This window comes from Rhinolophus ferrumequinum, chromosome 20 (genome assembly GCF_004115265.2).
Source record: "Rhinolophus ferrumequinum isolate MPI-CBG mRhiFer1 chromosome 20, mRhiFer1_v1.p, whole genome shotgun sequence".
NCBI classification, from domain to species: Eukaryota; Metazoa; Chordata; class Mammalia; order Chiroptera; family Rhinolophidae; genus Rhinolophus; species Rhinolophus ferrumequinum.
In genome coordinates, this window is record NC_046303.1 from 30704390 (window position 1) to 30732243 (window position 27854).

Below are 27854 nucleotides of genomic sequence, written 5' to 3' on the forward strand. Positions count from 1 at the left end.
ACGGTGCATATGTCTTTGTTTAAAAGTTCTGATGCCTTTTGCAAGGTTCTTAAACTCAGATTAATTATTTGGCCAACGTAAGGTGCACCTAAAACCTTCACAAAACCTACCCCGACTGCCATCCACACCCACATACTTACGAAATATTGTCCTGACATTTTTTTTTTTTTCCAAACCCAGAAATAGTTTCCGGAACACTTTTTCTGTTTTACTATTAGACTCAACCTTGAGGTACCATTGCATACCATGTTCTCAGAATGCTTACCTTTACTGGGCCAACCCTTCTTCTTCACTCTTCCAAACACATGCAAGTGCTCAGAAAATGTTCAAATGTGCAAATACTGTTCCCTCCCACTTTCCTTGTTTGGTTTTCTGATCTTGCTTCATCTACACTGTAGGTGTTTAAAACTCAAGTCTAAGCTTTTAAAGAAAAGGAAATCAAATGTGAGCTGTTTCCTGGCTACTTGCAAATCTGTTTCTCTACAGTGTCAGTGTCATAGGCACAGGATGTGGCGGTTGCTTAAATTAAAAGTCTTGTGCTAAGTTGTGAGGAATTCCTGAAGTGAAACGTGAGGATATTTAGTGCCTATTAAGTTTCCCATTGATTGTGGCATAATTGTCAATGAGTCACTTCCTCTAAAAAAGTGAAATTCTCGACTTTAATGAAGGTGTTTGAGGGTAAGGCTTCCATTGCAATCTGATGTAAAGATTTTGGGATCTTCAGTCTGGAAAAGTAAGAGGTGAAAGAAGATAACTATTTAACTTTCATAGAAATCGTAGAATAACTTAGTCTCTGGAATAAAGGATATATGGTAAGGTAAAGTGATCTTGTGTTACAAACAGAGAATCTTGATATTTGAAAAATTTAGGTTAATTTCAGATTAATTCATTTAACAAATGTGTATTGGCACTAACGATGTGCCAGGTGTTCTAAACAAAACAGTACACATTGTGTTTTTATATAGCAGATAAACAATGTAAACCAATAGATACGGATGCTATAGAGACAGGTAGCTCTATCTCCTAAAGCAAGGGAAGGGGATGGTGAGTGACTGTGGGTTCTGGGATGTCCTGGTCGATAGGGTGGTGAGGAAGGCCCCTTTGAAATGTGACATTTGGGAAGAGACCTCAGTGAGAGAGTGAGCCCTGTGAGATTCTATGAGTTGAGCTTTCTAGGTGGAGGAAATAACAGATGTAGAGCCTGAGATGACAACGTGCTTGCCACGTTTAAGTGCAGCAAGGAGGCCAATTTGGCTAGAGACTGATGAGCAGGAAAGTGGAAGAAGCCAAAAACGTCTCCAGGGGCCAGATTATATCTTATTAAAGATTTTACAGAATTTCATTCCAAGTGTAGAAGTCACTGGCGAGTTTTTAGCATGGACTGACATGACGTGAGTTAAATTTTGAAAGGATCATCCTGGCTAATTTGTAGAGGATAAAAGGAAATGGGCAAAAGTGAAAGAAAGGCAAAAGATGGCAGGAGTAAAGAGCTAGTTACAAACATGGTAAGAAATGGTCAGATTTGGGATTTTCTTGATAGATTGGATATGAGATGTGGGAGAAGAGCAGTCTAAGCAACAGAGGAAATTCTTGGGGGGAGGAATAGGTTTGGAAGTAAAACTAAGTTATACGATATGTTTGTTAATATAGAGGTGCCTATGAATGGGTCAAGAAGATGTGGTACATATACACAATGGAATATTACTCAGCAATGGCAAGAATGAACTCTTGCCATTTGCGACAGCATGGATGGACCTAGAAGATATTATGCAAAGTGACATGAGTCAGACAGAGAAACACAAATACCGTATGTTTCACTTACATGTGGAATCTAAAAAAAAATAAAATAAAAAAGCAAATGAACAAACAAAACAAAAACAGACTCATAGAAACAGATCAAACAGTTGCCAGAAAGAAGCGAGGTGGGGTGATGGGTGAAAATGGTGAAGGGGATATAGTCAATAATATTGTGATAAGTTTGCACGGTGACAGATGATTACTAGAATTAGTGGGCTGATTACATTGTAAGGTATATAAATGTCAAATCACTGTAGTGTATACCTGAAGCTAATATAGTATTGTATACCAACTATACTTAAATTAAAACATATATATTGAAGTGCCTATTAAACATGCAGTTGAAAGGTAGGCTCTTATATGTCTGGGTCTAGATTTCCTGGGAGAAGTTTGTGTTGGAAACAGGAGTCAATCAGAAGTTACTGCCTTGAATGAGAGCCAATTTTCAGCATAAGGAGTCGGTGCTATAATAATTTTCGAGATCCAGTGAGTTGGGTTTTTTTTTTGGGGGGGGGTGGGATGGGAACCTTTTTATATTGAGAATTGTGAACTCATATGTTTTTTAAATATACATTTGGCATGTTTTAATCAAATGTGTTTATCTCATTTTTGGCCAGTGGGAGCCCTTTTATATTTTCTCCTTAGTCCTTTTTGATAGGATCCATTAATATTTGATAGGTTACTTGCTTTCTGGCAAAACAGTATGCTATTTTATGTGTCTCCTGCTCCAGACCCAGAACCATCCACTCCTCCATGGAGCCCTTATTTTTTGGAACCCTTATTTAATGGGCAGTTGTGTTTAGAGACCATAGTGTTAGGAGTGCTCCTTACTTTGGGGTTGTCATTGCTTTTAGATCTTTTCAGTGGATAGTGGGGGGAAAAAAGTCTTCAGTTCATATTGATATTTCTGATTCAAAGTTAAACAATTGACAAAATTAAATTGAAAATATTTTTATTTCTTTGATTTTTCTGTTTATCTCTTTACTCTTATTGAAAGTCTTATATACTAGCAATATTCACATAATTACATATATAAAAGATGTAGGATATATTTTAAATAATAACACCAGTATTGCTGTTAATAATTAGATGGTGAATGAAGTTTAAAATTTCTTTTCAGCTCTATTTGTGTTTATTAGTATGGATCCCGGTAAATTTATACAGTGAAAGTATTGTGTTCTAAGATTATTTGAAGCAATTCATTTCTTTGTGTGGTTTTGCCAACAACTTGATATATGATTAGGTTCATTTGTTTCAGTTTGTTTTCAGTTTTTAGGGGCTGCTTTTTTTCTTTTAGTCTTAATTTTTGAATACGTAAAAACATGTTTCCTAAGTCAATACTATATGAGGTCTGACAGTTAAGTTCGTGAACTTGTTGCGACAATGTTGCTAACCTTTTTTGATATCAGAGGGATTATTCATTATGAATTTGTACTAACTGGACAAACAGTTAACCTAGTTTACTATTTGGAAGTGCTGAAAAGGCCGCATGAAAAAGTTAGATGACCTGAACTTTTCGCCAACAATTCATGGCTCTTGCATCACAACAATGTACCAGCTCACAAAGTACTATCGGTGTGGAAGTTTTTAGCCAGTAAACAAATAACTGTATTGGAAGACCCTCCCTACTCACCTGATCTGGCCCCCAATGACTTCTTTCTTTATCCAAAGATAAAGGAAATATTGAAAGAAAGATATTTTGATGAGATTCAGGACATCAAGGTAATACGACGACAGCTCTGATGGCCATTCCAGAAAAAGAGTTCCAAAGTTGCTTTGAAGAGTGGACTAGGTGCTGGCATCAGTGCATAGCTTCCCAAGGGGAGTACTTTGAAGGTGACCATAGTGATATTCAGCAATGAGGTATGTAGCATTTTTTCTAGGATGAGTTCGCGAACTTCATTGTCTGACCTTGTATAACAAGGTATCCTCAGAGAAGTCTGGCTTAAAATGCCTATCCCCTTCACCCTGTCTCTTCTCTCTCCCTTAGAGTTCACTCTTGTTTTCTTCAGTTTTTGGCTTCTCCTTCCACACGATGTTTCTCCCCTAAATATAGGTAAATTGGTATGTATGTACATTCATGTTCGTATTTCTCTCCCCATTCATACCCAAAAGGCAGCTATGTAAACTCTCTTTATACTAAGTATATACTCCTCTGAGGGAATATATGTAGTATGTGCGTGTGTCTTCGTCAGGGTTCTCGATACAGAGACGGAGGGAGGGGAGATGGGGCAGAGAGGGACGGGTCATTATAAGGAATTGACTCCTGTGATTATGGGGGCTGAGAGGTCCACCTGTGCGCCATCTTCAGGCTGGAGACCCAGGAGAGCTGGTGGTATAATTCAGTCTGAATCCAAAGGCCTGGGAACCAGGGGAGCCAAGGGGATAAGTCCCTGTCTGAGGGCAAGAGAAGGTGAATGTCCTTGTCCCAGTTTGGTCAGTCAGGCAGAGCGCGCAGATTCTTTCTCCCCCTTTCTGTTCTATTCGGGCCCTTAATGGATTAGACAACGCCTACTCACATTGGGGAGGGCCATCCGCTTTACTCAGTTTACCCATTTAAATGCTCATCTCATCCAAAAACACCCTCACACACACCCAGAAATAATATTTAATCTGGATACATTGTCATATGTAATAATGTTTAATCCCAGATCCCAGTCAAATTGACATATAAAATTAACTGTCACAGCACATGCTAATATTAGTCCTCAGAACTTTCTGTCCCTTCTCCAACTTGCTTTTGTCACTTAACTATATATCCTGAAGATCACTCTATAAATATATAAAGAAATCTTCCTTATTCTTTTCTATGGCTGCATAGTATAAGAATACACATTTTCAATCATTTCCCCAGTTTATTCTAATCCCTGGGAAAGTTTGCAGACTGTTGCTTTTCAGGCTTACATTATTTGGGTTATAAAGATATTTTCCCAGATCATTTCTTAGGGCTCTCACCATAATGAACTAGATGAACTGGAATTACACTCAGGATATCCTCTTACTTCCTTCTATTTTCTCCCCTCTTTCCTGCACCAAACACTTCTGAGGCTATCTACCTCCCTTTCCCTTGTCCACACATACAGAAAAAGCACTTCCATGTTATATATCTTAGTATTATCTTCTGGTAACTAACTGCTGCCCTCAGACAGAACAGGTTGTTTGAGTGGGAGCATGTAGTGGAAGGAACATGGTTGTAATTGGAAAAAAAACAAACACATTCACATCTTACTAAATCTCCTAAAAGCTCTGGGACCTTAGACAAGTGACCTAACCTTTCTGAGCCTGTTTTCTCATCTGATTAAACGGAGTTAGTACTTGCTCTGTGAACACTTGTGTGTTGTTACCCAGTGAAATAATATCTGTGGTAGAGTTTCCTTAGCTTTCCCTTCTCACTTTACTCACAAATATTGTTCCAACATTCCTTCACCTCCCACTCTTCCTCGTTACTCGGATCTTTCCTGGCAACACACAAACCTTCCAGTATTTCTCGCATATTAAGAAGAACTTTTCATGATTCTACTTCCTCCTCCATCTCTGCTCCACTTCGTTCTTTCTGCAGAGCTCTTCAAGAGTGTTGTCTCTTTCGTCCCTCTGCAGTTTGTCTCTGCCCTGTTTGTGCTTGAATCCGCTCTCAGGTTTCCTCGCCTGCTCTACTGCGTGTGCTCTTGTTCAGATGCTGAGAAGGAAAAGCTCTGTGTGTGTTTCCTTTACGACTCACACTGGAACACCTCACTTCTGATTCTTCTGGTCACCAAATGTGTGGGGCTTTTTTCCCCGTATGCCAAGCAATTCTGTGACACCAGCTTGGTGTCCTACAATGCAGCTCAGTTCTGACACTGTCAAACTAGAGACAGCATCAGATCCCAGGGGTTAAGGGCTCAGTCCCACCAGACTGCCCTCCCCACCTCCACCACACTTCAGACGCCAATCACAAGTCCAGGTTGTTACTCATCAACTATAGATCGGAGGTTTTCACGACCCTCTCCTCAAGTTCCATTGCTTTCCTAGAGTGGCTCACAGAACTCAGGAAAACAGTTTACTTATTCTTTACCAGTTTATTATAAACGGGTATGATAAAGGATGCAGATGAACATCCAGGTGGAAGAGATGAATGGGGCAAGGTATGGGGGGAGGGGTGCAGAGCTTCCGTGCCCGCTCCCCGCTGGCCACTCTCAGAACCTCCACATGTTCATCAACCTGGGAGCTCCCCAAACCCTGTATTTTGAGAATTTTTATGAAGCCTTCATCATGTAGGCCTGATCAATTATTGAATCCATTTCTAGTCCCTCTCCTCTCTCCAGAGAATGCAGGGGGGCTAAAAATCCCAAACTTCTAATCATTGCCTGGTCTTTCTGGTGACCAGCTCCCACCAAGAGTCACCTCATTAGAACAAAGACACTGCTAATATCACCCAGGAAACCAAGGGATTCAGGAGCCCTGTGTCAGGAACCGGGGTCAGAGACTAAATAGGAAAAAAGATGATGCAAATGCTCTTATCACTTAGGAAATTATAAGCGTTTTTAAAAATCTGCACCAGGAACTGACACAGAGACCAATATATATTTTTCTCTGTTATCTCACAGAGCCCCACAGCAAAATTCAATGATTTTATCAGACCTAAAGGAAAGATATTTGCTCTCTCATACTTTCTAGAAGTACTGTTTAATTTCAGTACACCATGGTCTTGGGCTTTTCTCTACCTCCCTGGTTATTCTTTCTCAGTCCCGGTTTTCTGGTTCTTCCTCATCTGCCAGCCTCAGGGCTCAGTACTTGGACTTCTAGTTTTTTCTACTTCTTGGGCAATCTTACCTCATGGTTCAAAGTACTTCATCACTTACACCTTGTGTCTCTAGCCCTCTCCTCCCTGTTGAACTCCAGAGTCATATCCATGCAGCTGCTTCCTTGAGATCTCCATGTGCTTATCTAATAAGCCTCTCAAACCTCAAGTGTCCTAAACTAAGCTCCCAATCCTTCTCTCCAAAAGCCTTTTTCCTTTCCTGTTTGCTCTCTCAGGACATTCCGTCTTGTAGTTGCCCAGACCCCAAGCTCTGGAGACATCCTGGCTTCCTCTTTTTCTCTTATACCTCACATTTAATCTTTCATCAAATCTCGTTGGCTTTATCCTCATAGTACCGTGAAACTCCTTTGGTCCCATTTCGTAGCAAGGTGGCAGTAGCAACAGCTGCTCTTCAAGCTTCATGTTCCCAAGATAGACAATCCAAGAAAGCAAGATGTGGAAAAGTTGACCAACAGAGACAGCCAAGAAAGACAGAGACCCAGTGCACAAGTCTGGGGGCAAGTCCCCAAATGAGAAAAGGTCCAAAGATAAATTCCAAGGCAAGCTCAATTACTTGGTCTTGTTTCATAAAGACACATGGGACACACTATCAAGAAGGTTTCCCACTCTGTGTTCCTAACTGCGGTGGTCATCTGTGAAGGACCAATGAGTTGAGGCTCCCTGACCGTGGCATCCCTGTAAGAGATTCTTAGTAAAAGACTCATCAGCTTGATTTCTAACATCCATGATCGACCTGCACCAGAAAAGATGGCGCTGCACCAGCTGCTGGTGAGGATGCTTCAAACCGGCCCCAGGGCCGCAGAGTAACTGCCACTGGGGTTGTGTTTCATTTTTATTTTCTCTACAGGTTCATCTAAGCGTAGATTTTCAAAAATGAAACTGTATTAAATGAGCACCGAAAGAAGAGAAATTCTAAAACTCATTAATTCACTCCTGGTGAATAATTGAACCCCAATAAGGAGACCTTGCATTTGACACTATTTAGTCTTTTTTTGATTCCATTTGTAGCATTCTGGTTACTCTGTATCCAGAGTGTAACCACTTCTTACCTCTTTGCTGCTGTTGCCATAGTCCAAGGCAAGACCAGCTCTCAGTCTGGTTATTGTAATATCCTCTTAACAAGTCTCCCTCCTAGTCGTCTTCCTTTTGGTCTGTTCAGCATAGCAACCAGGTAATCCTGTTAAAACCTAAGAAAGATCGTTTCACTCTGGAGCTCACAACCATGATGGTTTCTTACTTCACGCAAAGTAAAAGCGAAAGTCCTTCCTGTGGCCACCACGGCGTTAACAGTGCCCACTCTTCCCTTCCCTTCACCCCATTTCATCCCCTGCTATTCTTCTCCCTTCACTGCTTTATTCCATCCCCACTGGTTTTCCTGTTGCCTCTTGAGCACACCATGCTGTGTCACCTCGGGGCTTTTGCACTTTCTCTTCCCCCCAAAGCTTCTCACCTCCTTAAGGTCTTTCTTTGCTCCTGTGACTCCTTTGTAGAGAGGTTTTCCCTGAACACACTCATTTAAATTGTACCCCCCCAACACTCCTTTCCCCCTTTTACTGTAGGGTGTCTCATTGTGGTTCTCTTGTAACAAAGGTTTTATTGTCTCCCACTCGACCTTCTCACACACACTTGAGTGTAAGCTCCGCGAAGACAGGGATTTTTGTCTCTTCTGTTACTGCTGAATCTGCAGATCCTAGAAGACGGTGGCTAGCACACAGTAGGTCCCCATCAGTATTTGTTGAACGAATTTGAATGGATTGAGTACATTAAGTGCTATGAGTAGGTGAGGTAGTATCATCGAGATGATGACGGGATGAGATTCTCAGACTCTTTTTGGTTCCAAATTGAAAGTCAACATGTTAAAATCCCTGGTTGTCACCTTCCCCCAGGAACACTGTAACATTTTTTGCAGTCTTTCTCTGTAACAGGTGTCGAAACTTTCAGCAAGTCTTTTTGTCTTCACTTTTATCCTCTCCAAATAGGCTGGTACCACACCAGTCTGGGGTCTTTCTCGTTTTTACAAAATCAATTTTTTATATTGAGAAAACCACCCATAGAAGTAGTTTCTTGATCCTTTTTTTTTTTTTTTTCCTTTTTGAGACCCCTTACCTTCCCCTTCAGTACCCTGTGAAGGCCAACGCATTTCCATCTACACTGCCCCTCTGCCTCTCTCATCTCTGCTTGTGGTCTGGTGAGTTACAGACTTCTGCTGTGGAGTTAAAGAACAGTAGCCATATCTCTTCTCTTTTAATAAATTTTAGTTCACATTATCCTTCCAGTTATTAGTTTAGCATATAATTTTTACTATTCACTAAACGTGTTGCATTTCCATTTGGGTAAAACTCCCCTTGAAAAGTACCTAAGGTTTGGCTGAACATGTAATTCATATTGGAACCCTCTCTCGTTGTATCACTGTGTGATTTCCTAGTCATTGCTTTCTTCTAGAGGTTTTTTTTTTCAGGAAGTATAGCAGTCACCAACTTACTGAAGGAAAAAGCATTAAACGCTGATGTTGCTTTTCCACAATTAGCAATAATTGTACCTAGAGAAAGCAAGAGTCTCAAAAGTCTTGTAGCTTAATTTGCTTGTGCAAAAATAGAAGTACTCCCAACAGTTTCTAATTTTGATTGTTCATCACAATTGCTGTTCTGTGTTGTAATTGTTTGCTTTTAAAAATGCTTGGTATTGTTATGAGAACTTTAGAAATAGGACTTGCTAATGGATTCAGAGATAGTGTGGAATAGGATGGGAAAACATGTTGGATCAATTGGGACAGAAAATTTTTCTTTCCTTAACTGTTTTTCAGCATTTATATAGGTTCTTCCAAACAGTAAAATAAAATTTACCTAAGTAGACCAGGCTCAGACAGTTACAATAAATGTTTTTAGTTATTTTAATGAGAATCTACATTCATGGGTGGCCTGTGTTAATAGGTGAATTCATTGTATTTTGTTCACGATTATTTGTATTGTAAAACATAATTAAATATGAAAAATTATGTTCTTTATCAGATCTTGTGCCAATTCTTAGGCAAAAGCAAATTATGTTCATATAGTAACATTTTAATTAATCTATATTGGGGGTAGGGATGGAAATAGCATTCTGTTTATTGAGGATCTTGGGTAAAATCCAGAAACACTACTTAATCAGAATATTGTAAGCAGAAATCACTTTTTATTTCAGTTCTCATTAATTATGTTTCTTAAGTTAACAGGCTACTTTTCAGACTAATGACAGTTTGTACAATTTAGTTTTAATTTTTAAAATTTTATTTGAAATTCTACAGTGTCTTAGATAATCATTCAAAACACAAATTGTCATGGAGACATCAGAGATATGAGTGAATCTATACCGACCCCAATATATGTTGAACATATTTTGCTTAAAGTTGTATCCCTGCTATCAGTTTATTTCCCATAAGTTACCTCATTTTAAAGGAGAGTGCTGAAACCAAAATGGAATATACATTTAATACCAAATAATTTTTTACTTGCCAACCACATCTCAGCCCCTGGACTGAACATGGTGATTGAGATTTTATTCACCTTTGCAAACAGCTGCATGAATATTTGTGGAGCAGTGGGAGGTAAGAGCATAGTACCCAAGGCTAAATCACTCCATTTTGCGTGGCCATTTCTGCCTTACTTTGGATTAAGAAACAGATGTTGGAAGAAGAAAAAACATCTCAGTTTATCATCATCTTTGTATCTCTATCACCAAGAACTCATTGTTCTGAACAGAGCTTTCTCTTTTAGTTACCCTTAGCCTGTCCGTGGACAGATTTGGGGCTGCCTCCTGAACCTTGGTCAGTTCCCCTACCCCCACTTCTAGGATTTTTGGAGCCTGCCTTTCTCCTGTAATGGGAAAGGTGAAAAAGTCTGTTGGAGATAGCCATGCCATTTGATGATTCATTTTCTTTTTGTGCATGTCCTTTGACACTGAAAACTTGGACAGCTTTTGTAATGCAGATGACAGAGGGCAAGTTGTAATTGCTTATAGGCTAAGAGTTTAGTCTTACATGGAATTATGATGTGTCTCAGAAAAATTATAAATCTATGGTTTAAGAGTGGTAATCTGGTTGGGAAGGCGGAGGTGGAGGGTGCTCTAAGTGTTGAGACTGTGTTTGTAGAGCAAGCACATTGTTTTTCGTAGCTATAGATGCTTGTTTGGGGTGGAATGGGATGGAGGGTTGATCGAGATTATTGGGGATGGCCATTACTCTTAATGCTGACATTGTTCTAGAGCAGCCTGTATAAACCATATATGGCCATATTTAAACTACGGAACACTTCATGATATTTTTAGTACTTAAGACATTTTACATAATTCACGGTGTATCCCATACTTTCTATTTATTACTATGTGCCTTGATTTTTAAACACCTTATTTGTTAAATTTATTTCTAGTGTCTTCTCTCTACCCACCCCACCCCCTTTGGAAAGAGGGTAAAACAGATTGAGATGCGATTGATGAAATTATTTTACAACTTTGAGTAAAGTTAAAAACTTAACCTTCTTTTGCTTACATTGATTAATATGATCCAATCGATGAGAAGGTTTCCCCTGAAACTGGGTCTGAGTTCTCTTAGGATAACAGAAATTTTCTGCAAATTCGATTTGGAATCAACACGTGGGCACGTTTTTTTTTTTCATGGTCTTAAATACAGAAAAGCATAATCAATTTTAAGCTTTTTATAAATGATGGAGCACTTGTTTATGTGGGTAAAACGACTCTATCTAAGTAGTGTATTGAAGTTCATGTTAATGTTTGCTATTTAATGACACCTAATGATATTCAATGAAGGGTTATGCTAAACCAGAGAGAAAAATGTGTTACCAGGGCAACTGCCTCAGGCAGACTAGAGATTCAGGCATATGGCTCTATAGTACACATTATTTCAGCATCTTTAAGCATAAAGAACCACACATGTAATTGACTGAAAAATTACTGCTCAGTAACTGTATTGTATGGTCATAATAGAAGTAAATGAATACGTCATTGTTGTTGGAACAAGTCTGTTGGGAATCACTTGTAGACTCTACTATTTAAGAAGGAAAAATACAATAAGAAGAAAATAGCTGGTTTAATTAACATGTAAAATTGGGTTAATTTGAATTCAGCTGGCACAGCAGATATTAATGTTGGCTGGGGTTTTTGTGTGTGTGTGATATTCTGGCTCAAGCCTGTGTACTTCTATTTCTTCTTGCCCACACCATGAATAATTTTATTTTCAAAAATATGATAAAGGCTATTTCAGGCACTTAATTTTTGCTTTGCCAATGGCTTGGGTTACAAATGCATTAAAAAAGGTTTTTGTGTGTATCCAAAACATAAGATTTATAACCGAGTGGAAGAAAATGTTAAGATGTTCCTGAGTAATTGATAATGTTTGCCGAAGAGGAAACAGGAAAACTTGATTTCATGCATATTCTTTCTCTCTCTCTTTTGTTTTTTTTTCTACAGTAACTAACTGGGGACTTCTCATTGGCAGATGCAAGAAAGTAGCACATTTGCTCTTGTCACTTTTTGTGTGTCTGTGCTTAGGTGCCTTTTCTTTGTTTTCAAATAGCATTTTAATCATCATTACCTTGCTTCAGAGATTCAGAAAAATGTTGAAAAAGGCATTGTGTTCAATTTAAAAAATCATTTAACTCAAATCAATTTTTGGTGTTCTAAAGTGCTATTTGAGCAATGAACACCCATAGGTAGCATAAGCATATGCTAAAAACATAAATGAAAAAATTCTCTTCCTCAGGCTGTTCTGTGCCTTTGGTACTCACCATGTCTCTTGAGTGGAGGTTACTCTTTGTGCTTTTCAGCTCTAAACCAAGGGAACGATCAAACTGGAGATCGAAGTCAGATAAACAAAAAGGGTTTGGCAGTCCACTCCACTGGAAGTGTTTGAAGTACCCGGTTATCTACTGGTAATCTAACAACTAACCTCTGCCAGTATACAGTGGTCACTTAAAAAATGCTAGTTAACAGATTTGTGTGCCTGCTGTCTTTTCAGTTACTGATTTCTTATCTGTAGTTTATCTTCCCATTATTCTTCTACACTTGCAATTTTAATAAAGTTGAAGCTGTGGGGCCTTAAAAAAAAAACAAATCAATACTTTTCCTTCCACCTTCTTAGTTCTTCTAGCTGGGTTAATAGTCAAATTAACAGAGATAGATTAACAGGAGAAAATCAAATTTTTAATACATGTGCATGGAGAATTCTCATAAGCATGAAAATTCCAAAGGCAGTGAGGCAACATTTGTTATATATGACATTTTTGGACAAAGGAGAAAATGCTGGGGGCAGGATTAGATTTCAGAAGTGAGAATGGGTGATTTACAGGTAGCTGAGGAAGAGCTGGAACATAAGGCGGGGAAATTCTTGTTGGGCAACCTAGAAACAACGGGACACGGGGTATCTAGCTAACAGGCCTGGAGTCTTCCTGACTAATGCTGGGGTGAAGAGTCTTACGGTGGTTAAGCCAAGGCTCCCTTCATAAGGCATAAGGTTTTCCTGTCAGAATCTCGGGCAGGAAAAGGCGGAAGGATCAAAGGTTCTTTCTGAGCCTTGTTTCTTTAATAAACAGCGTAAAATCATTATCCCAAAAGGCATCTAAGGATGGCAAAACTTGGTTCCCTTCAAAGCCTTCTTATCTATCCTTAATTTAAATATTAAGGGACGTTGTAGGAAACCTATATTTTAAAAATCTGCTTTGCTTGCTTAAGTTGATTTTCTGATGATTTATAACTATTATTTCCCATTTTTTTGGCCAATGGTCTTCCTATCCCCTTTTCAACCTTTTCCCCCTTTAAAGGCAATCCCCAATTTAAAATAATTTGTTTTTTTAACTTAGTATACTTTTTCTTAAAAAAAAAAAACAAAACACCAAGAGTTTGGATAGAGCTCAACATGCTGTTTAACCCGTGGTGTAATTATAATGCAGAATATTTGTAATGCACATTGTCGCTCACTCGCTGGTCGTGAAAGCATTCAGGAGTCAGGTAGAAATACAGAAGGAAGATTTATTAAAGTAAGAGGATGGTCGGCTGGGCAGAGTCTGCTGGAAACTACTGCCTCAAGTCTTTTTTTTGTCTTGAGTTTTCTATTTTCTAACCAGGATGTAAATTGCTTCAACCTGTAGTGGAATTTTCTGTTGAGTTTGGTTTATAAAATTCTGCCTTCGATTTTGGTAATTATACAAAAGAAAGATAATGTAATATGATGAGATCTTTTTTTAAATGGTAGCAGGTAGTATTTAAGAAATAATAGGATATCTATCTAGAGTCTTATGGATATAAGAGAGTATGATTTGTCTCTAGTTTTAAAAAGCTGTGGTGGTTCTTTTCCTCGATGCAGTATCACTTTTGTGGGCATCGGCCATGATTAGCGCTTTTTTATGACTCAAAGGTTAAAAGTTGGGGGCGGGGGTGGGACAAGAGAACTAATTTTTCTAAGTCATTGGGCAGTATTATTTAACAGGGAAGGGAAGGAGGAATAGGGAACAGAGGATATACAGGTGAAAGACATTTTCTAGGGTGTAATTAAATTAACGGTTAGTAGAAGGGATGAATCACACCTGGTAAAATATATTGGCTCCCTCTGATAAGGAAGAAAATCTCACCAGTTGTCACAGTCACCTTGGGCAGTTCAAGTGCTGTTTGGAGTGAAGTATGAAGGGGTGGACAGATACTGTGTTTCCCCGAAAATAAGACCGAGACTTATATTAATTTTTGCTCCAAAAGACGCCTTAGGGCTTATGTTCAGGGGATGTCATCCTGAAAAATCATGCTAGGGCTTATTTTCCGCTTAGGTTTTATTTTCAGGGAAACACGGTGGTGGATGTGGAGGTATAGGCGTATCACTTACTGAGTTAAGTTCACAATTAGGAGATCCTATATATTTATCTGCTTTTGGCAATATGGAGGCAGTGATATATGCAGAGGTGGTATTTATAGGCTAAATTCATGATAACAATACAGTAAAATTGCTAATAAAATCTTTAATAGGTTTTTAAAGCCAGGCAGTAGCCTACTTGTTTGAACAATATTCAATCTGCCAGATTTCATTGGAGCCAATGAATTTAAACAGGCTCTTGGCAAAAGCTGTAGTGAGATTTGAACCTGAGTGAGGAGCCCAGCTGGCCTCAGAACAGATGCACTCCCAGGAGTGCCAAGGCGGGTGCTGGAGCCAGAGTGGGCACGGGAGGTTCCCTGTAACCGAAAATGGAAGAAAATGGGAGTGTAGAGTGACAGGCATTGGAGAGAGTGCCTTTTATAATCAAGAAAGGAAGTCTGCTCCAACTTGCCGGGCAAGACCATTCAGTCAGTTAGGCAAAGGAAAAACTAGAACTTGGGCCTCTTTCTACCTTACTACTGAAGGTTTTTAGAATATAAAATTAGGTAATAATTAATTCCCTTTTTAGATTGTGTGAAGAGCAATTTACATAATTGGGGTAGTGAGGCTTAGATTGTTTTTTCACTGACCATCAACTGGCATATTAAGCAAAATCTTTATTCATGACTCCTTTACCCCCTGCCTCGCTAGTAGTTTTCATACCTTCAGTAACTTGAGGGCCTCCGAGTCTGTGCTTCTGGCGGCCAAAGGCCAAGCAGCCACAGGCCACTCTGCATCCCCAGTTGCTGCCTCACTTGCCCCTGGGCTTTAAAAGCTGTGTGCTGGGTCTTCTAGGACACACCGCACTAACTTTCTAGAAAATGTATCCTGGAGTCCACCACTTGTCATTTATGTCTCTCCTGCTACAACCCCTGTCCAGCAGCCACTTTCTGTCTGGACTCAGAGCTTCTCCCCGCAGTCCATGCTCTGCAGTGTCCTGAGTGTTCATTTGATGAGGTCACTCAGTCGCCTGCATTACATCCTCCAACAATGGCTGTTTCCCAAGTGTGCTGGGAATAAAACCCGCACCGCCTTGCATGCCCTGCACATTCCTTCATCCTCTTCTTCCTGTCCGCTACCCTCCTCCTCTTTCTCCGGCCACTCCAGTGCCTCCCTGCCTCATGGACCTTGCCCAGGTGGGCCTGCCTTACTTAGGACAGGCTCTTGCACTGAGGTTTCTTCTGTCGCAAATACCCTTCCTCCAGAACTTCCCAGGGCTTCTTCCTTTTCATCGTTTGTATCTTAATGCCACCTCGCAGAGGCATTCGCTGACCACCGTAGGCAGAGCAGCTCCCTCTCTGCCATCCCCATCATTCTCAAGCTTGGCTGCATGGTAGAATCACTTCAGAAGTTTAAGAAAAAAACAAATGGTTGCTCAGGTCCTCCTTAGACCAGTTAAGTAGGCTCTCTGAGGAACACTGGTTTCATGCATTTCTCTATTTTATCTTCTACACTGTAGTTATCTAATTATGGAATCATCTTGTCTTTATATTTGTACATTTGTGCTCATTGCCTGCCTTCTCCACTAGAGTGTAGTTCCTGAAGGATACAGATTCTATCAATCAGAGTCATTTTCATGACACCCGTACTGTCCAGCGTGCTGCCTGGTATATAATAGGTGCAGGGTACATTGGGAGGGAGATGAAAGAGCTGGAAAACCCCCAGAGCTGTTAAAGATGTTCAAATAATGCAGGCCAAAGCTCTTTTGATAAACTGGTGATCACAGGAGAAACCAGTTCTGTTATTTTTTTCTTTTCGTTTTTTTTTTTCATTCACAGATATTTGAACTTGGGTGGTCTGGTGGTTAGAGCTCTGGTTTTGGAGTTAGATTCTACTTTTATCTCTGCTGTTAATCCTGGACAATTGTTTGGCTTCTGTTATAAGACACGAAGAGGGGTATAAGGAGAAGTTATTTTTACTAAGCACTCTTGTGGTTAGGAACCTTAAGTAAAAGTGGTAATTGGGTTTTGATATGGTGCATTGTCTACATCCAAACTTCCTGAAGTCTGAACAGATCGGATCCATATGTGTAGTTGCTTAAACTGTCAGAGCCGCAGAGTTGGCCTGGAGATCGAAGCCAGGCGGGAGATGAAAGGGACCACATGGGGTATGAGCCACTGCTGGGCGAGAGTAAGCTACAGCAGGGAGGAAGAGAAGCACTGGAGGTGATGTACCCTGGATAGGCAGAGGTAGTGTGATTGTTTCAATCATTGGTCCCTTTTTTCAATCCCCATGCCCCTATTTCTTCAGTCTTTCTGTCATTACCTAAGTTTAGGTCCTTGCTATTTTGTTCCACATACATTTTTATTTTTATTACAAAAATAATACATTATGTGTATTATTGAAAAAATTAGAAAATATGGGAAGTAAAAAGAAAAAAATACTTGAATTTCTAATAACGTAACTACCGAGAGATAATCACTGCAAATACTTTGGTGTACATCCTTCAAATTGTGTGTGTGTGTAAAATATTAATTTTTGTCCATTTTTAACAAAATGGGATCACTTCATACAAATATTTGTGTAACTGATACTTTACTTAATGACATGAATTTGTTTACCACAATTTTTAGTGTCAGATAGTATTCCTTTATTTAATCGGTCACCTATTGTGGCATATTGAGGTGGTTTTCACTTTTTCACTTTCTCAACTTTGATGCTTAACAGCTCTGTAACTAAAAAAGTTTGCACACATTCATTATTTTTTAGGATAAATTCCTAAAAGTGGGACTGTGATTTCAAAGGGTGTAGGTATTCTTAACACTTGCTGTGTTGTCAGATTATCTTCTGGAGCTCATAGCACTATTTGCTTTTATCCCCATGTCATAAGGGGACCATCTTTCTTCTTGGGCCTTCCTGAACTCTTCCTGGATTCAACCAACACATCTCCCCAACTCTAGGCTCTTCTCCTTCCAGTTCATTTTTCACTCGTCTGCTGGATTAAACGGCCTGAAGCACAAATTCACTGTGTCACTAAAAATTTCAGACCTTTGTCTACCATTAGGACGTGAGCCGCATGCCTTCTTTCCATGGCACTTGTTCTCTCTCCAGCAAACCTCCACATCTTGTTCCTGGCTCACCCTCTGCTCCCTGGACCACCAGTTTTGAGGAGCAGAGACTGTGCTTTCATCTGTGTATTCCTAGCACTGGCTGTGCCCAGAACACAGAGTGGGCCCTGCAGCCCCACTGCACTTGGTGGCCTCTCCTTCCTCCACCTCCCGCGTCAGATGACTCATGTCCCACTGTTAGGTGCTGCAGGCGAGCATTAGGGTTGAATACTTTTCCTTAGATGCTTGACACAGAGTTCATCAGAACTGTGTGACTTATTTTAAAGGGCATCTAACATTGTCAAAGAAGTTAGGGAATGGAGAGGGTGGAGAGAGGAACTAAGTGAGCTCACCAACCAGGTCTGAACTTGATGAAGCTCGTATTCTTTGTTGTAATTTATGCTAATACCCATTAAATCTGTAAAGCAAGACTGAAGTACTGTTTATACGAAAAACATATATAAACGATTTTAGGTACCATGCTGTAAATGAATATAGTAGTGTATAATTATTCTGATAGCCTTCTAGTCAGATTACCTGGAAAATCCAAAATGATCTTGATAAGCAGTAGGACATTGTGATTTCATGGTTCCTCCGTATACCTCCTACATAGATGTACAGTACTCGTATCTAACAGGATTACCAAATTACACACTTTTGTGATATCTATAACATGCCTGAAATACCAGCGTATTCATTGGCCCGTTACGGTTAGGAAACCAGTTGGCATCACCAGAGGAGGATTTGTTTACACACATCGATAGCCTTCAGGTTTCTTGTACCATTTCGAGAGAGATGAGATGCTCTTTTTATTGCATCGAAGCCTTTGTTTACTTAGATCATTAGATTTTTTTTAAAACATCCGTTTTTTAGATAGTAGACTGTGTGATTCACTTTTAACTAACCTAACGTCTGTGCCAGGATAATGTAGCGAATATGATTGTTTTGTGCCTTGACAAACTGCCAGCGAGTTAAATCGGTGAGCAGTGTGGCTGTTTGGTGGTTGGTGCCGGCTCAGGGTGGGTCATGCGGCCAGAGGAGTGGTGGCAAGAAGAAAAGCAGACAATCAGAAACACATTTCTCCTCTGTCCTGACTCCATAGTTTAGAAAATGGTGAATATGCATCTCTCATTGAAATGCTTCTGGCAGTTTCATTTATAGCTTTAAGTAGCCTTTGTTTAAAAACTCCTGGATCTGTGTTTCCAATCTTGGCCTCTGCATTAGTTTGCTACAATCGTAGCAAAGTACCACAAACTAAGTGTCTTTGGAAAGAAGGAAAAAAGGAAGAAGGAAGGAGGGAAAGAAGGAAGGAATTGTCTCACAGTTCTGGATGCTGAGATCAAGGTGTCAACAAGATCAGCTTCTTCTGAGGTCTGCAAGGGAGAATCTGTTCCATCCCTCTTCCCTAGGTGGTTTGCTGGCCATCTTTGGTGTTCCTTGGTTTATAGAAGCATCACCCTGACCTCTGTCTTCATCTTCACGTGACCTCCCTGTATGCATATCTGTGTCCAAATTTCCTCTTTTGATAAGGGCTCTAGTCATATTGGACTAGATGCTGTCCCCACTCTACTATGAGCTCCTCTTAACCAATTATATTTATGACAACTCTATTTCCAAATAAGGTCATATTCTGAGGTACTAGGGGTACATGAAGATTTGGAGGAACACAGGTCAACCCATGTCAGCGTCTGTCCTGGACTCACACTGGTCCTTTTGGTTTCCTGCTGGACACTATACTTCAGTGTCCCATTGGTGCCTCAAATTTAACCCAGTTGAATTGATCTTACTCTCTCACAAGTTTCTTCTCTCTTTTTCTTCCCCCCTTTTTTTATTAGTAAATTTTATTGGGGAATATTGGGGAACAGTGTGTTTCTCCAGGGCCCATCAGCTCCAAGTCACCGTCCCTCAATCCAGCTGTGGAGGGTGCAGCCCAGCTCCAAGTCCAGTCGCCATCCCCAGTCCTTAGTTGCAGGGCCAATTCATCCCATGCGAGAATTGAACTGGCAACCACCCCTGTTAAGAGCCCACGCTCTAGCCAACTGAGCCATCCGGCCGCCCCTCTGGAAGCTCAGCAGCAGCTCGCCGTCTTCAATCTCGTTGTGGAGGGCACAGCTCACTGGCACATGTGGGAATTGAACCGGCAACCCTGCTGTCCAGAGCTCGCGCTCCAACCAACCAAGCCACCCGGCCGCCCCATCTCCCCCCTTTTTTTAATTCTTTATTTTTGGTGCTAGTATCATCCCACTCAGTTGCCCAAGTTAGAAGTCTTGGGAGTAACTTGCTTATTTCCTGGTCCTCAGCCTCTGACATCCAGTCGCTACCAAGTTTTGTCATTCCTGTCTCAACTGTATTTCTCTAGCCTTTCCTCTCTCTTAAGTCCTGGTGCTCTAGCTCTGGTTTAGACTTCTGCTGTCCCTAGTTGTCAGGCTGCCTCTCCGCATCTCATTTTTCCTCTGTTGAATTCATCTTCCACATCAGTTCCTTTTCTATAACAAAGATCTGAACTGGATATGTATCAATCCCCAAACCTTTAGTGACGTCTCACTGCCTACGAGAAAGTCAAGATCCTGTAACTGGGCCTTTATAAACCTCCACGGGTGGCGGGCATGACAGCTGCAGCCACTCTTACTCCTCATGACCTACGTCCTTCTCTAAACACAGCACACCCCAGCGGTTGGCACCTCTGTCCTTTGCTCTGTTCTTTCTTCCGTCTGGAATATCCTCTCTCTGCCCTTTTCTCCCTCTTCCTGTATCAGCTGGACTCCTGTCTCAGTCACATGGAAACCAGGACTCCTGATGTTGAGGCCAAAATGCCAGAAGCCAGTTGTTTCACCTTACACAAGTCATTAACTTCTAGTTTCCTCAAAGGTAAAACGAGGAGATTGAAGTAGATGCTCTCTAAGATCTTTTCCACTTAAAATTTATTTAAGGGCAACACCTCCCTGAAGCATTCCCCAGTTCTTCTAGGCAAAATAAATCACTCCTTCTTTTGTGGCCCTTAGTGCTTTATTCCTTCCATTTTGACACTTACCTCTTGCACGCCGGCGGGAATACATGCACATGACTGCCTCCCCTCCCCTGACAGGTTGTAAGCTCTGAGGCCAGCAAGGAATGTTTGATTAAGATTTTCCCTTCTCATCTGCCTACCCCTGGTTTTACTTGCACTTAGATGCTCAGTGAGACATACTGTGTAGTAAGGGATAAAATGTTCTGGGCAAGTATTCTTGTATAACACATGCTCTTCTTGAATGTGCCCATGCATTTGTAAGGATGTGTTTTGGGTGGCGAAGGACGTAGGGATAGTGCATTGAACACACCAGGAGTTTTTCCTTTCTTTGGGACATTGTTAGAATCAGGTGATATTCTGGGAACAGCTAATTGAACTTTGTAACCCTTACTTTGTATAAAAATGTGTTCTATCAGATGTTTAGAAGTCATTAAGTGCTCTCTGAAACGTAGGAAAACACTCCCGTTTTCTTCCTCCTATATCCTCCAGAGAATTGGACTATCTCAATATATCACTGAAATAGTTGGACATTTAAAATCCAAAACAGTGGCGAAGGACATCTCTAGGAGAGCTTTTGTGGATTTGTTTACTTCTTTGAAAGTCAAAGCATCTGTGGCTTGTCATGCTTTTCCTGTCTGATAGATTTGATCATGTCGTGACCTTGCTCAGAAACTTTCAATCACTCCTTGCTTCCTAGAGAAGAAAGACCAAGCCCATTTCTGGTCCTGTACGTCTAAGCTTATTTCACAGTGCCCACTTTTATGCACCCTACTGTCCAGGCAATGTCAGTTCCTTATACACTCCCTAGCTTTTTTGCATGTCTGATTTGCCACTTGGAACATCGTCCCTAGTTTAATCCACATGTGGTCAGTAGATATCAGTAATGAATGAATCTGTGTCAACCATTTTCACATGGTTTATAAAGGAATTAAGGTAATAACAGCTGCTCTATTTTGCTGTTGCTCAGTCACATCTTCATCTCATGTATTAAGCTTTAATTCTAGAATCCAACAATATGCCTGAAACAAAAATAATCTGTTGAGTAAAACAGTTCCATTTGAAATTATAATGCCTCTGATGTGTCACCATGTCCTCAAACCTGTCATGTCTTCTGAATTCTGTACATTGTTATTTCAGTCCACTATAGGTAAAAGGAGATGCTAAGTGTTTGTAAATGTTTCATGTTTGAATTTTGTTTTTTGACAGTGACGTTTTTTTCCTTAGTGCGTATTTGTGTATGCTTTTATTTCCCACAAGCTACTGACTTTATGCTTTGTGCTTGTTTTATGTTGCAGATTAATATCCTTTCAAGAATTTGTAGCGTTTGAATCTGTCCTGTGTGCCCCGGATGCTTTGTTCATGGTGGCCTTTCAGCTGTTTGACAAAACTGGCAAAGGAGAAGTTACTTTTGGTAAGGGGTGTGAGTGTGTGCACACCTAAGAAAGCAGGATGATGTGAGCATTTTTTTCCTTTTCCAGTAAGGAACCGTATGGAAATGCTTTTGAGAAGACAGTATATCCCTTTTAACAAAGATAACAGTGTTTGCGTGCTATAGTCTGTGTCCGTATCTGAAAAAATAAGTTTCTGGCTTAGTAGTTCTGATACTCTGGCTCAGTTTTAAGGTGAGCGAGGGTGTGGCATGGCCTTTCCACAGAGTTGTAGAATTGCGAGAACGAGACATGACTTCTGTTCTTTCCCCTCACAATCAGTAGTGCTTTCCATGGATAGAATGAGGAAGTTAAGAACTGCCTAACAATCGGTGACCATAGGATGGCCACGGGCTTGAAAATTAATCTGGGGAACGTAATTTGGTGGTTACCAGAAGGTAAAGGGGTTGGGGGGTGGGGGATGAGGGTGAGGGGGATCAAATGTATGGTGATGGAAGGGGAGCTGACTCTGGGTGGTGAACACACAGTGTGATTTATGGATGATGTGATACAGAATTGCACACCTGAAATCTATGTAATTTTACTAACAATTGTCACCCCAATAAATTTAAAAAAAAAAAAAAAAAAAAAAGAACTACCTAAGAAGCGAAGGTACTCATGTACCCAGTACTTTGTGTCCTTACTTTGTCCTCATGGAGTCGCTTGCGGTCAGAGGCTCTGCACAAGATGGTCATTCAGAGTGAGTGGTACATGAAGAACCTTGTTCTTCTAAACAGCACATTCCCTGGTAGCTGGGTTGGCAGTGCCTGTGTGCTGCTGCCATCTTTATTTTGAAATGCAGACCATCTTCATGTAGATTAGCTACAAAGCTGCAGAAAACACTGAGGTCTTGTAAGTATTACAAGACAGGGAAGACCAGGAAACGGTGGGGCTGTGGTAAGTTCTTTTTTAAAAAGAAACTGGCTACTGCACAGATAGATTTGACAGAGTCCTGCGTTTCCCTGGGACTGTGTAGTGTCCAGCAAACGTTGCCTGTGCGTGAGATCTTGCTATAGACAGCACTGCCCATGAAGAATTTCGGAGCCCTTTTGAGCCTAGGGGTTCTGTGCTCAGGGGAGATGGCTAATGTGCCCATTTTAAGCGTATTTATTCCTAGTTTTCAATTTATTCGGACCTTTTGGGCTTGTCTTACCAGATGGATTGTGAGAAACGTACAGATGGAGGAAAATGCAGATGGTGTAATAGCACACCATCTATTCTGGGATAGTTCTGGAATGGATGTGGAGAGACTTAGGTACTTCCACTTTCGTCTCTGAGTCAAGTTAACTCTCCTCTCAGGTCTTCCTTTTCCATATCAGAAATAAAGATAATAACTACGTAAAGTATAGGTAAGAGACCATAATAGATTTATTCTAGCTGCTATCCCCTTCTCCCATCCATTATTCCATGTTCATTTGACATGAGTTATTTAAGGCTAGAGCAGCCAGGGCAGAGGCACAACACATATATTTGTCTAGTTTCGTTTCATATAATCTAAAAACTCACATGCTTTCCATTAACATTGCATGAGGATTATTTAATATTTTAAAATCCCTAGAATAAATTGTTTTGTTTTTCTTTTCCATCACCTAATTCCTCTTAGCATCACTCTAACCACAGCTTTTCAATGGAACACCAATAACAAAAAAGTCCCCATTAAAATCTTCCAGTAATAAATGAGCAGCTAGCGCATGGTGATGCTGATTGACCTAGTGGAAGCCAGTTGGATGAAAATGTTATGATAGCGTTTCCTTGGGATGAACAAAGAAAAGCCTGGAAGTTTGAGTGAGCTCATCACAGGTGTGTTCTCTCTCATCTTCCTCCTTTCTGAGGGAGAGCGGGGTTGGAGAGATTGGGGACTGAGGATTGGTCTTCACATGTCTTACTTGACGCTGATCAATCTTCCCTTCATGGGCATGAAGTGTCAAGGGATGTTGGTGCCACCAGCGTCACCACTGGCCTGGTGGAGGAAAGAAACCAGAGACTTGCACCAGTGCAGGGACGGGCATGTGTGTTAGTGTCGATGGAAGAAAAGAACATGTGAAGATACAGGGTGTAGGAGACCGGAGCTATCTGTGAATTGTAGAAAGAAGAGCAGCGGCAGGAGAAGTCTGTTTCTGCTTTTTACTAGCGGTTTGTTAATGGGCAGGCAAGACATTTCAACTCGCTAGCCTTTTTTTCCTCCTTTATAAAATCAGGGTAATAACCTGCTTTATAGGACAATGGAAGGCTTAAAAGATCTACCACATATAAAGGTGCTGTCTGGAAAACAAAGGCCTTCATAAAAATAATACTACTAAAAGAAAGTACTTGAGAGAACAAGGGAGGGTGGTGGTTTTCTTCTTCCTCTTCCTCTTCTTCCCTCTCTTCACTACCACCCGCCTCTTTTTTCCCTTCTGTATTTTTAACTTGCAGTTTAACCACTGGCTAGTTCACCAGTAATTTGCTTGCCATCTGTTCTGTATTGAACAGTGCCCCGTCTCTGAAGGCATTAAGAGATTGAAGTAAGCAATTGGGGCTTCCAAGGAGCTAAAATTCCAGTCACTTTATCAGTTACATACATGTGACCATTGTAGAAGAATGTGTAGCCCCTGTCCCAATACCCTGCCTTCCACAGTAGTTTGTTTCAGCGTCTGCCTGCCTCACGAAACGTAAGCAGGGTGAGTCCTGTATCCCTCATCCCGTGGGTGTCATATAAGGTCGCCTGGGCTTTTCTGGGCTCTTAATCCCTAGTTAGGATTAAACGCAAAGAGATCAGTGTAGTACAATGAAGATACGCAAATGACCATCAAATTGCAAAATAATAGCTGACTGTTAACATTTTTCATAATGTAGGGTAGAGTCATCCAATGGAGGTGGGTGCTGTGTAGCAGGCTTTGGCCCAAGTAAACACAGTCATGGTGGAGGAGCCCTGGCAGCCTAAGGAGTGTTTCAACAGCAGGTATCTTTTAGAAGAACCTAGCAATTAGTATGTTTTCCAGGGAATTCATAATGGGGTTGAAGAAATTAAAAAAAAAAAAAAAAAAAAGTTGGGCAGAAAAGAGGACCAACCTATTCAATCCTGGTCTCACTGACCCATAGTGTCAAGAGAATCCCAATCTGTGACCTGACCTGGCTGTCTGCCCTTCTGAGGCCATTTCAGGTAGATACAATGGCACTCTTACCTCTGGCTGCTTCCTCAGCTCCTTGTAAATCTGTCACCCCAGAATGAGCCTTTTTTGTTTCCGAAGGCCATCTGAATGTGCATCTTTGTCAGGGCTAAGCATATGGAGTGGTGAGAGAGCAGGAAGGGCTCCGTTTTACCTCTCAGATTGGCTCAGTCCTTTTGGGGTCATGGGGCGAGCATTGTGTTTTCATTATATGGAAGTTCATCAGGGGCTTCCCGTGGGCTGGAGGGAAGGCTGGCTGCAGATCCCCCATGTCTCCCACCTTGAATTTCATCCAGAGGAGAGCAGTTACACTCTTCATCTGTTTACGTATTGGGTTTCCACATAAGAGCTTGTTTGAAGTAGGGTTTCTCTGACTAAGCTCAGTAAGCACCAGTGTTTGTCAACAAGCCGGCAGTGGTCATGCTCCCGCTAACACTGATCCCTACATGCACAGCACACAAAAGTCCGATGGGGCAACGGGCAGATGATCAAGGGTCACATTTCAGTGAAATCTTGCGCTGTTTTCTCTGAGGCCTTGCTGTGTTTACCATATTTTCATTGTCTAGATCCTGCCCTGTGTTTGCTAACTACAATGAAAAGATCTTGACTAGGTCAGTTTTTTTTCCTTTGACCAGTTCATTATGTTGTTTCCTTTAAGGCAGTATCGCCGATATTCTTGTTCTCACCATGTTTTCTTGTTTTGATAACTTGATATTTATAAATGCATTTTAAGATATTCACAGGTGTATAACAGGATATCAGTAAACATAGAAAATTCTAGTTAACAATTTGCAAGTCTGTATGTGTGGAGCAAAGTATTCGGTTCTAAATATTTTTATTTGTATTTTTAGCCTGATAGTGATGTTAGCCATCATAGTAGTACTTTACTTTTAAGTTTTTAAGTATATTTTATTGCAGTATAACGTACATGCAGCAGAATAGAACGCACAAATCGTAAGTGCACATCGTGATGAATTTTTGCACAAGTATGTACTTGTCTGGTCCCCAGCGAGATAAAAAAGAGAAGCTACCACCACCCACAGTTCTCTTCTCAGTTACTGCCCCCCAGTCAAAATGATAACAACTCATATCTGTCACCCTCATTTCGGTTTTGCTTGTTTTTAAACTTAATGAAATGGAATGATACAGAATATACGCTTTCATTCTGACTTCTTTTGCTCAAATTTTATTTGTGAGATTCATCCAATTTTTGGTCATAGTTTTACTTTTTCTTTGCTGTTTAGTATTCCATTGTGTGCCGTTTCCCAGTTTGGACTGCTGCAAATAATGTGCTTTTATATATATTTTGTGTGTGTGTGTATGTATGTGTGTGTATGTAGGCATTTCTGGGAGTAGGATTGCTGAGTCATACAAAATGTGTTTATTTAGTTTCAGTAGATATTACCAAGCTGTTTTCTAAAGTGGTCGTACCACTGTACATTCACACCAGCAGGGTATGAGAGTTTCAATTATTTCACATCTTTGCTAATGCTTAATATTATCAGTCACTTGTATTTTAGTGATATCTATGTGGCTTTAATTTGTGTTTCCCTGATTACTGATGAGTTGTACAACTTTTAAAAAATAATTGTTGGCCGTCTGAGTATCCCTCTTTAGTAATGCTCATTTTCTAGATGCAAGGCCATTGTGGGTTATAGATTACACAGACACCTTTACTCTGTGACTTGCGCTTTCACTCACTCGATGGACTCCTAAGGCACATGAATTCTTCATTTTGATGTAGTACAAATTATTGGCATTTTCTTTTATGGGTAGTGCTTTTTGTGTCCTGTTTAAGAAATCTTTGCTTACCCCAAGGTCGTGATGATTATTTCCTATGTTATCTTTTATTGTTTTGCTTTCAAATTTAGATTTTTGTCTTTCTAGAATTTGGTGGGGATTTTTGTTTATTTATTCTTGCATGTAGTGGAGATAAAGATTCCTTCCCAGTCCCCTATGGGGATGTAGTTCACCCAGCATCATTTATTGAAAGGATCTCTTTTTTATTGCCCTATAGCAGGGGTGTCCAAACTGCGGCCTGTGGGCCGACTGTGGCCCGCGATCCATTTTTTATTGGCCCGCAGCAAATTCCAAAAATATATTTGGTTTATTTAAATAAACCAGGTGAGGCAATACGTACTTCACCTCAAGTGAGTGGCCCGGCTGTTTGTGTATTTTACCGCATACGGCCCTTGGTGAAAAACGTTGAAAAAAGTTTGGACACCCCTGCCCTATAGTGACACTGCTGTCATAATCAAGTGTGAGTCTGTTTCTAAACTCGATTCTTTTATAATTGTCTATTGTGCACCAATGCTATACTATCTCGATTACCGTACTACAGCTTTTATAATGAATCGTAATATCTGGTAAGGCCTCCAACTTTATTCCTTAAGGTTATCTTGGGTATTCTTGGCCCTTTGAATTACCAAAACAATTTTAGAATAAGTTGTTAATTTTCACAAAAATCCTGCTGTGATTTTGAATGCATTGAATATTTCCAGTACCTTTATGTACACCTATGTGTGTGTGAATTTCTGACTCCCTTAAGGTTTTTTAAAGTATTTAAATAAAAGCTTATTTAATAACAGACAGAAAGGCCAGAGTAGAAAGAGAGGGAATAGCTAGCAGGCTATTGCAGTAACCCAGGTGAGGGATCATAGAGGCTTGGACCAGAGTGAGGTAAGGGGTACTTTGAAGAGAAAACCAACAGAACCAACAGGGTTGTCTGGTGGATTGGGTGT

At 40.5% G+C, this 27854-nt stretch overlaps 1 protein-coding gene across 2 annotated transcripts in view; it reads left to right on the top strand.

The window, feature by feature from the left end:
- SLC25A13 (solute carrier family 25 member 13) overlaps positions 1 to 27854 on the top strand; it is a 173498-nt gene that overhangs the window by 46630 nt on the left and 99014 nt on the right. For both annotated transcript variants that reach the window (XM_033088547.1, XM_033088549.1), the window contains exon 4: positions 21833 to 21948. In XM_033088547.1, the coding sequence (XP_032944438.1) occupies positions 21833 to 21948 (116 nt within the window). The remainder of the gene's footprint in view (positions 1 to 21832; positions 21949 to 27854) is intronic.